At 39.8% G+C, this 12,551-nt stretch overlaps 1 protein-coding gene across 1 annotated transcript; it reads right to left on the bottom strand.

Moving 5' to 3' along the window:
- Nucleotides 1-5,297: 5,297 nt before the first annotated feature.
- Nucleotides 5,298-6,123, bottom strand: LOC129255407 (retroviral-like aspartic protease 1). The gene has a single exon (XM_054893760.2). It carries the CDS (start codon nt 6,099-6,101, stop codon nt 5,298-5,300), a length of 804 nt encoding a protein of 267 aa, XP_054749735.1. The 5' UTR covers nt 6,102-6,123.
- Nucleotides 6,124-12,551: the final 6,428 nt, after the last annotated feature.

Raw genomic sequence — 12,551 nt, 5'->3', positions numbered from 1 at the left:
TCTTGATCAATTCATCTACAAATGTTAGCAAGAAAGAAAGGTCCCAACAATATTGGCCACTTACACACTCACTCACCTCACAGTCACAGTGTACACACACACAGCACTGCCGTTCTTGTACATTGCAAACTACGATACGGTACCACTACCAGTACATCTTATCAAATAATGATCTGTGTCTTTCCCAGCGTAGGAGGAAGAAACATTCACATTTCTTGCATCACAAACTCACAATCACTTTCAGAATTTGTCTAGCATTCAAAGTCTTAGCATTAATTTTGGATACGGGATTACAGGAAGGTTCAAGAAACAAAGAAATTGGCATTTTTTAGTTGTTTTTAAGGCTTCGTGCCGTCTCTCTCGTGCGTGGTGTGCATGGTATCTTATGAAAAGCAAACGGGAAAGAAAAAATAAGCTGGCGCGAAACGGGACTTTCGAGGGATCGAGGGTTAAAATGAATAGCGCCAGCTTAAGTCGCACTATAACCGCAATACAACGCAAGCTAGCTCAGCTCACTCAACTCTCACGCTCGCTCAGCTGTGACAAAATATTACCGAGTATGCTTGGCGTCTCTTTGAAAGGGAACTTCACTGCTTTAAACCGAAAATAAAGTCGAAATTAGTGTCATGAAGGGGGGTGTGCGTTATGGACAATATTTGATAAGATCGTAATAATCGCTTCTCATTACCCGCGGCTCATACCCCACTAAACGACATTGCCCGGTCACTCGATGTGTTGTGAACTGGCAGACGTCTTACATGTTCGGGAGGGGTTACGACGGGCTGGCTCAGACCCGTCACCGTGGATAAACCGCACCCCGACTTTTGCTTCTATCCCGCCGAGAAAAAGGTGCGGTTAATAAACCGTTACTTACGGTAATCCACCCTTTAAAACATGTGCTCGTATGCAAGAATTTACTTGTTCGTTTCATGCAACAAGTAACTGGCCCGACAGTGATTTTTACCAGTCTGGGACTGTCGGACCGGCGCTAGTGTCACGCGCTGTGTATAATACATACTCCATGATCAGAAATTTAAAAAAAGTAACAAATCATACAAAAAAGTATTGGTGTATTTATAGCAAGAAAGAGGAACAAATACTCTAAAAGGGGAACAGATGGCATGTCTGTGGTAGGGATCAACAAAATTATAATATGATTCATTTTGGACATTGCTATTTCTACTATGGGCTACCTACCTCCAACTGATTGCTGGCTAGTTTCTCCATTGCTTCCCTGTCCTTCTTTGCTTGTTTCTCTAATGTCTCTTGAAATGCTTTATTCTCTATTCTCACAGCTTCAACATCTTTCTCAGCCTGCTCCTTAACAGCATCTACCTTACTCTGAATAGCTGCAGTCATGTTTATATGTGCTCTTCTCTCTACCTCTTCCATGTCTCTCCTTGCCTCCTCCCGTACCTCACGTAACTCCATCTTTGTCCTCTCTAGCTCTACAGGAAATAGAAATTTCAAAAGGAACAGGGGATATAATATTAGGCATCTCTTCAAAAGATCTTTAGCATATATTCTAGCTTACCAGAGATCATAATTGATTCAAACAAATGTTCAAAATTGTAAATTTATAACTTGGAAGACACCCCATTTTCCATCAAGTGAAGGGAAATAATATCAGTATTTCAGACAAAATAGCCCGAATTCACAAAGGTGGTTTAGAAAACCATTAGTTGAACCAACGGTTTATGCATATTTGCTGTATAAATCACACTTAATTTACCATATATATATATATTTCTTAAGTGTCCAATGCTGATGCGCGCTTTCATCACATCCTGCTAAATTGACGCTTGGTGCTATGGTTGATACTATTTCATTTATGAATCTACTGTTTTGGACTCATTCATTCAATGCAATAGACTCATGAATAAAAGAGCGTGCTCAACCATAGCAACAAGCGTCAATTTGCCACACTGTTACAAAGCATGCATCAACATGGTCATATTTCAATATAATTTATACAGGAAATCTGCATGAACCATTGGTTCAACTGATGGTCTTCAAAACCAACTTTGTCAATTTGGGCCGATGATATATGAATGAATCATGACACTGCTCCTCACCTAATTTAGTTCTCTTCAATTCTTTAACTCTGGATCTAAGAAGCTCAATCCCAGCCATGGCTTGTAGGTGTTCTTCATCAATACCATCATGAACTTTGACCTCCTGTGTCTTATTCTCATGTTCTTTTGTAATGTCTGAACCCTGGTTAGCTACTGATGACCCAGAGGTGATTGGTGAGGGCCATCTATCTGAGTCCATGGTCTCACTGCCACTACTTATCTCACTCCCAATCCCAGAATCTAGTCTCTTTGCTGGTCTAGAGTTGGTTAGACCTGATTTTACAGGGCTAGAAGTCGCTTCATGAACGTCAATTGGACAAGAATTTTTGTTTGGAGTAGATGCAGCAATCTGCTCTTGTACGACTGCTTTTGAATCTTCCACCATGTCAGGAGTATTGGCCCTTTGAAATACTGGCTTGATACGTGGAAGAGGGGTTTGACCTAACAGCCAATGGGAATCATCTTCTTCACTACTTGGTCTCCTTCGCTTTACAATAGGAGACGTACAGTTGTCATAGAATGTAGACAATGTCGGTAGATGTGCTGCTGCGAAGAACAATACAATTAAATAAATCATGTTAACAAATTCAATATAGCCTAATAGAGCCATGAGTGAGTATTTTGTCTTCCTGTGACACACATGGTGTCATATTATGAGACTTCACAAAGTTTGTATTGTTAAATCATTCCACAGAAAATTCTGAGACTTATTTGGCCCACAACCCTAGAACTTGCAGCATACTTTCAAAATTATTTCAAGTGTCAAAATCTTAGTTCTGTGTTTTAATAAGTGATCTGTCTCAAAAGCATTTAATTACAGGGAAATCTTGCTGCTGCATGTACAGTATGGAGGTAAGACAAGATTAAAATCATTGCTACACAACTTCAATAACCACATGTTACTTGTTTTAAACCCTAATCATATATCTTTGTTGAAATTTGCAAACGAGTTTAATACCAATATTATACTGAAATTTTCCCTGGCGAACTTCACAGGCAAAAGAAAAAGAGCCCAGTGTAAAAGGTGCATAGGAGAACTTCGCCGGTGAAATGGCCTGTGTGAAAGCTCACTTCTCCCCTAGCCTGAACTTACTTCGCCCAATCTCAATCGCCCGACAACTTACGCCAGGGAAGACATGTCGGTGCAAAGAGCACATTTTCCCGTCACTGGGGAAGAGAGAAATGCTTGCTCGAGATGTTCACCAGTGAAAAAGGAAAGATGTTCATGCAAAGGGTTATAGGAAAGTTATATCATGTAGAGGTGAATATTAACTACACACCAACTTCTAAAGGGGAAAATTGTGCAAGAAATATGAAAGGATGAATGTTTAGTGAAAGTGAATCAATTACATTATGACATAGAATATGAACATGCGACATATATATTTTTCAACTAATTCTGGCAGTCCTTTCCTATTATATTTGTATGATTCCTAAGTAATGTTCTTTGTATTATTAATGCATTTCAATGTGGCAAGATTGTTTTCTTCAAATCGTTGTGTATAGACAAGAAATTAAATCTTGATTTTTTTTTACCTGCTTTCCTACTTTCATCAATTGAGCTAGGGGAATGCTGATCAACTTTTGCATAGAGAGACTTGCACTTTCTTGGCTGTCGTCGATCCATTTCTAAAATGAAAGTAAATGAAAGTAATAATAAGAACAATATGTCCATTGACATATCACAATGGGGCATAAAAGTCTAGTGGTTATGACTCTTGTCTTTCAGTCAGATGGACGTGTGTGAAAATCTCAGCCAAGGCGTGTTTTCCTTCCACAAGAAATTGACCCACATCATGCTGCACTCAACCCAGGTGGGGTGAATGGGTACGCGGCAGGATAAATTCCATAGATGCACCAACCGCCTATAGCAGCTGGAGCTAGAGCCTGGGTAATATCTAGTGCCTCATTGAATAGGCAACTAGATAAACACCTCAGAAAATTACTATATAACATATGCACTTGAAACTTGGTACCATACTTCTACTCTGGCTGTAGCTGAATTGCCATACAGGCGCTAAAGTTTTCAAGAAATAAATCCTTCTGGGTACTGACTTAAATACGGGGCAGCTGCTAGTATATGACGTCACAGATCAAAAACTCAAACTTCTAATAACTTTCTTAATCTTTAATGGATTCAATCTTTGATGGACTTTCCGCAAACCACCAATAGTCAATGCAGAACCGCTTTGATCCATCCTTCTTTCCAACTAGAACGACTGGTGATGACCATGGACTTGCTGATGGTTTTATTATGCCCCGATCTAGCATGTCTTGTACTAGCCTCTTGTCGAGGCTCTGTCGGCTGCTTTCCGAGCGAACATGGCAAAGCAAGGGAGAGAGCGAAGCAGAGCGCCGCGAGAAAGGGCCTCTTGACATCTGACCCGAATTTCACCGACTTTCTTTTGTTTTTTATTGTTTTTACCAATTCACCGACCAAAAACTGGTCGGTGAAAATCATCCAATGAGAGCGCGAGCTGCTATGATGTCATATTAAATATTCATGAGCTCATCTTGAATGGCGACCCTTGGATTCTTGGCGAAGAGTGACGACGAAATATCAAAGAGCGCTGAATATGACTCTAAAATGCTGAATATTGACCGATTTAAGGATTTGCAAGTCGATGAAATTAACTCTGCACTGAAGGGACGAGATGTCTTTGTAAATCTACCCACAGGATATGGAAAAAATGTAATATTTCATGCGATTCCACCGGTCGAACCGGGGCGTCGATTATCGATCTCCGCTGTGCAGTGCAGTGAGGGAAGCTGGGGTGGAGTTGCTGGGACTCGAGTCTGACCAGCGGCTGAGCAGTATCTTCCGGGAAGTTTCGGGGCGGTGATGGGTCTGTTACGGCCAGCAGTAGTAGTAGTAGTAGTAGTAGTACTAGTAGTACCACTACTTGTAGCATTTTGCTGGTTATATCCCCTTTAGTGTCCCGCAATTAAATGAATCCCCTGCAGAATAATCCTGAGAATAATGCACTACTATACTATATAGTATTCCGAACCCAAAACGAAACAGCTCTGACATTTCATTGGTTTACTCGGTGACCGGTAATATCATGACTCATGTATATTCATTAGGAAGACGTTCCTCATGAATATATAATTCAGTTCAGATGTCAAGAGGCCCTGGCTCGCGCCAGGCCTAATTCGCTTCGCGAATTAGGAAATCCCTCGCTTCGCTCGGGAAGCAGCCGCCAGGGCCTCGACAAGAGGCTAGTCTTGTACTTGTTTCTCAATTTCTTCCCTCTGTCCAAATGGGGAACGTCTTGGCCTTTGATGAATTGGCGCGGGACAAGTGGTATGTATGCTATGTGTCACCTTATCAGTGCGGCCAATGTCATGATCACCTTGAGAGAATACATCTTGATAGTCAGATAGAAGCTTAGCTATCTTTGTATGTTCATTACTGCTAGTGTTTTCTTTCGACTTCTCATAAAGAGGTTGAAGGAAATCCGGTACTTGGCTTATTTCCTCCGAGGTATTGTCAACTTGTCGTACTGACAAAATTTTACCAGCTGAGTCTGCACATTGAATAGTCTCACCATTGAGCTGAAGTTCAAACTTATCACAATGTATAACACTTCCTGTCTTGAGAAGTACATCCATGCCAAGAATTCCATCATTACGAATGTTGGCCACTACGAACGAAGTTTGAAGTTTAGTGAGTCCAATTTCCAGGGTTAAGAAAACGGTTCCATACACTGTAACTTCTGCCCCATCAGCTTGCTTTAGTCTAATATTTGTAGGGAACAATTCATTCCTTCTTTGTATTTGCTTGTACAAGGAAATTGAAAGTATGGTAAGCATTGCTCCTGTGTCAATCAGAAAATTAACAGGCCGTTCCACAAGAGTAAGTGGTACATACATTCCATAACTGGCATCAGTTATCGTACAAACAATTGGCATACTTGTAGTAGTTGAAAACTCTTGTCCTAAACTCTCGGACCTTGATTTCCTGACCGTCCCTCGGTCCTTTGGGATGGCCTCTGTCCGTTTCCCTGGTAAGGTTTGGGGCATTCACGGCTGTAATGTCCCTTCTCTTGGCAATTATAGCAAGTCACATCTTTAGATCTCTCTCTCCTAGATGTGTTCATACATTTCATCATTTCCATAAGCTGTGCCAGACTAGACTTCATTTCATCAATCTCTTTCCTTGTTTCATTATTCATAGGTACTGGTGTGCTACTACTCTCCACGGCTCGAACATGACGTGGGGGACGTGATCGTTCACGAGCTTGTTCTGCCTTGATGAAAGCCTCTGACATCAATCCAGCTTGGATAGCATCATTGAGGGTAATGGGATGTGCACGGAATATTCCAGCCCTAATATCGGCATCATCAATGGCGTCTGAAAAATGTCCCTTAGCTAGACGTTCTCGAACATCGGTGCCTAATTCAGGATAGGCCAATGAAGACAAGTCGCGAATGGCTTGCCCAAGTTCCTGCAAAGTCTCTTTAGGCTGACGACGTCTCATCCTGAGTTCAAATAGGTAATTCTCAGCTTGATCACCTGATCCAAATCGTCTATCCAAATGGTACACAAGTTCAGAATATGTCAGAATCCGTCCAGTTGGAATGTTATTCAACACCTTCAACGCGGATCCTTGCAACCGTGTTGCCAAATATTGTCCTGCTTCTACATCGGTCCATTGATTGAGCTGCATGCAAACATCAAAATGTCTCTTATAATCAGACCATGGCATCTTTCCAGCAAATTTATCAGGGATTATCTCCCGAGTGGAATGGATCGGTCCAGGATTCCGGCGACGGACAAAAGTCTCAGTAGAATGGTCGCTATTGACATAGGATGGATTTTGCTGAAATCCATTAGCAGTATAAATACATCTACGTCCTTCCGGGATAACATCTTCATAGCCAGGTAGCTGAACGGCGATTTCTGGATCTTGAGCATCTACAGCCCATTGTCGGGGAACATCTTGTCGCTCGAGGACTGGTTGATGTCCCGGATTTTCGCCGTGATCAGAACCATGATTTTCATGTTCCATTTTCTGGATTAATTTGGATTATAATTGCCAGAAAGCAGAATTTGACAGAATGATGTCACCAGTGAGCCTTTTGTATTATCAGAACTTATTTCATACTAATTCAATTAACAGACTTTAATTTTCTGATTTTATTATTACTACTAAGTTTTATCTTTGTCTAATAATTTACTCTAAGCTTGATTTTAAGAACACACTAATTAATAGTCTGGTAAACATTAGTTACTCCAACACTTGAAACAATGGTACTTTTCTTCGCAACTTTTCAAAATAAGAAAAATGCAACAGGCAAATTTGCTGTTGCTCAAACAAAAATCATCCCTTGACAAGATCGAGATCATTTAAGTCAAGAACGAAATCAATCCCACCGCTGCCAACAAATGTGGCGTGATAGGGGGGGGGGGGTTATATACAAGGGACAAAGAGAGAAGAGAAGAGGAGAGACCGAGCGAGAGAGAGCGGAGAGAGAAGAAAGAAATAAAGGGGAGTGTCTCTGCGCTTGCACTCTATACTTCTCACAATTTCTCATCAATTTCCACCAAATATAAATCAACCATTCATAACGGTAAGCTGCCACCATCTAGCCTTTTTATGAGAGCACTAGATTCTCCTCTCTTTACAACATTCATTTATAAAGAGACTCCAGGCTCACTGGAGCATAAATAAAATAAATATCCACAAAACCAACCACTCCAATTGGTTCATTCACCAACACGATACATACGTCACAACTCGTAATCGGTCACCTGACCTCAAGACACTGAAAATCGTAAACATTTGCACCTTCCCTTGTGTACACAATTTCATTCACATGCTCTCCAGCATCTTCACGGAAATCTGCCTCATTGCAACAATTCTGGTGAGTGGAAACATTGCATGATTCTATTATTTACTAATAAATTGATCTAAGAACTCACCATCCAACAAGACAAGCAAACTAGTAATTTTGCACACTAAAACGTGCACAAACAATCAAATTCATCAACAACAACACATGATTCAGCATAGCACACACGTGCAACACTGCACACTCAGTGCCTCACTTGCAAGGTCAAACTTGCCAAAAACAATACACTACGACTCAATACATTAAAGGTCTCTCTCTCACAGTCTCTCGTGCTAACTCCCTATGGTAGCGAGCAATCTAAGGCACAATGACATGGAAAAGTGATTTTGTTCTATAAATGATCTCATTTTCTAAATTTGCTATCTCGAGTAGAAGTAAATGTACCAATCATCGTTTTTACTTCTGTAACTAACGTTCACACCAGACAATTACTCTAGTAAAATAAATAACTCTGTATTCAGTAATTGTTCAACTGAATCAATAAAAAGTAATTCTTTATTAATAAACTGTAACTAACAGCTAGGCATCCTTGCCAATATCAAGTTGTATTCTGTTCAATAAATTCTTCTTTGATCTATGTATACTATGTACATTATCTACAGACGACACCTCATGACTATGCTTTGTCGTCATAATTTATTCAAAATACTTGTCGTCATTTCTATATGACAACAATAAATATTCTTAAAAACCAGGTAATATGTCTTAAATTATATCTATGTTCTAAATCACCACTATTATGAGACTGATCAAAGTAAGTTGATCGAACTGTACTAGTTTCCTTCCAACAAATATACTTTTCACTCCAGCGAAAGCATGAAAAGAAGTTCTATTCTCGGCTACGTCTAGCCTCTCTATCACTTTCTAAAACTAGGCCCTTGGCCATCCACTAAACTATTTGTTTCTCTATCTTGAGCTAAAACACTCAAATAACCTAACTTTCAACTTCAATCCATCAGAGTCACCGCTCAACGGGTCAATTTTCCAAACCGGCCTATCCGCCCCATAAGTATTCAATGATAGCTCACTTTGTCGGCTTATCATTTAACTTTTTTTACTAACCTAAGTCTTTAGATAGGACAAGTCTCTAATTGTCACATTCCTTCCTATCACAACTATCAGAACTTACTTGACATCTTTTTAAACAAACTTAAATCCAGGAAAATCCGAATTCATCCAAGGATTCTTTCCTTATTACCTTTCAAAGAAAACTATCCAGTAAACCTATTTGTCTCATAAAAAGATTATATTGAAAAATCAATACATCCCTATAATTCCTCTACCTTTACTATACATGTCTATTTTTAGAAAGGAGTAAAGGCTTTGATTATTCAAAATAGTAAATGACTGCCTTCATCCTAGGAGGCATCCTAGATAATAGAATAATTTACATATTTAAAACTTTGCCTGAACTATCAGGAACTCATCAAAATCCTAATCTCAACTATCTGTCCTATAAAAGATCAAGGATCTATAATCAGGTAAGATCAGAAAATAATTAATATTCATCTGTTAACATTAAGTCCTATTCCTAACAGTAGTATGATCTTCATAAAAGATCAAGGATGCCTCATCTAGAGACCCCTGGTGACATATATCTAAGTTATGAAGGCTCTCAGCCTTCTGTTCCAAAAACCATTAATGTCACGGAAACTACCCTGGGTAAGGTTAGACGAGAAGCACGGTTGCATTCGAGACAGATGTCACTCTGCTCAACGACCTGGGCCGCGTCTCAATTGTTGCAGCTTATTTTCATTCAGCCACAGAAGAGTCTAAACACTCTACCAAAATATCAGTTCGGCAGTTAAGCTTCTAAAATCGAAATCGAATCGAAAATCGAATCGGCGATGTTTAAAAACAAAGGAATACATCAAAATGTGTTTCGCGGTCGCGCGCATCTTCCTGACAAAGTCACAAAGACGAATGCATTGGAATGGAAGTCGCCAACATGCGCGATCGTTTGGAACATGTTTTAAAGCCAGGGGTTTTGAGGTGTTATTGCTTTAAAATAAACCGAGTGATTGTTATTAGAAAGATAAACGAAAGACGCATCTTCCGAGCAAAGGCGCAAAGGAAAATAAAATGAAAATATTTCTCATAGATCACAAGTTAATGAACGATCGGCGGGACATCTTTTAGAAGTATTTTTAGGTGCTAGCGATTTAGAATTATTGGAATGATCTCTTACGACGCATCATCTTAAAGTCGCAAGTGCAATTAAAATGAAGTAAAAGACGCAAGCACGCACGATGATTTGAAATATGTTATTAAAATGTTTTGGGTAGCTAGCGTTTTCAAATCAATTTGAAGTTCACGGCGGGGTCCGCTATCACCACGAGGTTGAAGAGAAGATGTCTATCATCATAAAGGGGGTAAGAGAGTAGCGCAGTGAGCTCCGTCGGTAATACGACCTTTCAAAGTTCACGGCGGCATCCGCTATCACCACGAGATTGAAAATAAAATGTATATCATCATAAACGATGTAAGAGAGTAACGCAATAAGCTCCGTCAATAGTACAGTCTTTAAAAGTTTATGGCGGGGTCCGCTATCACCACGAGGTTGAAGAGAAGATTTATATCATTATAAGGGAGGTAAGAGAGTAGCGCAGTGAGCTCCGTCGGTAATACGACCTTTCAAAGTTCACGGCGGCATCCGCTATCACCACGAGGTTGAAAATAAAATGTATATCATCATAAACGATGTAAGAGAGTAACTCAATAAGCTCCGTCAATAGTAGTCTTTAAAAGTTTATGGCGGGGTCCGCTATCACCACGAGGTTGAAGAGAATATTTATATCATTATAAAGGGGGTAAGAGAGTAGCGCAGTGAGCTCCGTCGGTAATACGACCTTTCAAAGTTCACGGCGGCATCCGCTATCACCACGAGATTGAAAATAAAATACATATCATCATAAACGATGTAAGAGAGTAACGCAATAAGCTCCGTCAATAGTACAGTCTTTAAAAGTTTATGGCGGGGTCCGCTATCACCACGAGGTTGAAGAGAAGATTTATATCATTATAAGGGAGGTAAGAGAGTAGCGCAGTGAGCTCCGTCGGTAATACGACCTTTCAAAGTTCACGGCGGCATCCGCTATCACCACGAGGTTGAAAATAAAATGTATATCATCATAAACGATGTAAGAGAGTAACTCAATAAGCTCCGTCAATAGTACAGTCTTTAAAAGTTTATGGCGGGGTCCGCTATCACCACGAGGTTGAAGAGAATATTTATATCATTATAAAGGGGGTAAGAGAGTAGCGCAGTGAGCTCCGTCGGTAATACGACCTTTCAAAGTTCACGGCGGCTTCCGCTATCACCACGAGGTTGAAAATAAAATGAATATCATCATAAACGATGTAAGAGAGCAACGCAATAAGCTCCGTCAATAGTACAGTCTTTAAAAGTTTATGGCGGGGTCCGCTATCTGATATCACCACGAGGTTGAAGAGAAGATTTATATCATTATAAACGATGTAAGAGAGTAACGCAATGAGCTCCGTCAGTAGCACGATCTTTAAAAGTTCACGGCGGGGTCCGCTATCACCACGAGGTTGAAAATAAAATGTATATCATCATAAACGATGTAAGAGAGCAACGCAATAAGCTCCGTCAATAGTATAGTCTTTAAACATTTATGGCGGGGTCCGCTATCACCACGAGGTTGAAGAGAAGATTTATATCATTATAAACGGGGTTAGAGAGTAGCGCAGTGAGCTCCGTCGGTAATACAACCTTTCAAAGTTCACGGCGGCTTCCGCTATCACCATGAGTTGGAAGAGAAGATATCTATCCTCTTAAACATCGCCATAGATAATACCGCGTCCTTCTCCCTGAATAATGCGACCTCTAAATAGCTAGCACCTCAAAAACAATCTTGAAATATGTTCTGAGCGATCACGCACTGTAACCAGATCTACGCCGATTTTTTATTTTCGATTTTTTCCTTCAAGGGGCATGATCGAAGATCGGCAAGTGATTGCCGATTGTGGTGAAATCGAATGGAATCGGTTGCCGATTGCAAAATCGGTTACAAGCTTAGCTTACTTACAAGTGACCAATAATAAATAAGAATACATCAATACATAAACATCATCATTATCAATAATTTTATAAATTCACTGAGAATTGGCACATTTTCAAATCAACCAAAATTGGCACATTTTGATATTGACCAAAATTGGCACAATTTGATATCGACCAAAATTGGCACATTTTGAAATCGACCGAAATTGGCACATTTTGAACTTGACCAAATTTGGCACGTTTTGAACTTGACCAAAATTGGCACATTTTGAACTTGACCAAAATTGGCACATTTTGAACTTGACCAAAATTGGCACATTTTGAACTTGACCAAACTTGGCACATTTTGAACTTGACCAAAATTGGCACATAAAAACTGACCAAGTATATTGGCATCTTTTAAACTTGACGAAAATATTGGCATATAAAAACTGACCAAGTATTATTGGCATCTTTTAAACTTGACGAAAATATTGGCATATAAAAACTGACCAAGTATTATTGGCATCTTTTAAACTTGACGAAAATATTGGCATATAAAAAACTGACAAAGTATTGTTGGCATCTTTTAAACTTGACGAAAATATTGG

The sequence above is a fragment of the Lytechinus pictus genome, chromosome 3, assembly GCF_037042905.1.
Source record: "Lytechinus pictus isolate F3 Inbred chromosome 3, Lp3.0, whole genome shotgun sequence".
NCBI lineage: Eukaryota > Metazoa > Echinodermata > Echinoidea > Temnopleuroida > Toxopneustidae > Lytechinus > Lytechinus pictus.
The sequence above is the reverse complement of the archived record's forward strand: the minus strand, read 5'-3'. Positions and strand labels throughout refer to the sequence as shown.

What these genes read in the sequence shown, in the direction of transcription:
- LOC129255407 (XM_054893760.2), bottom strand. Translation starts at nt 6,101, where the DNA reads ATGCCCCAAACCTTACCAGGGAAACGGACAGAGGCCATCCCAAAGGAC.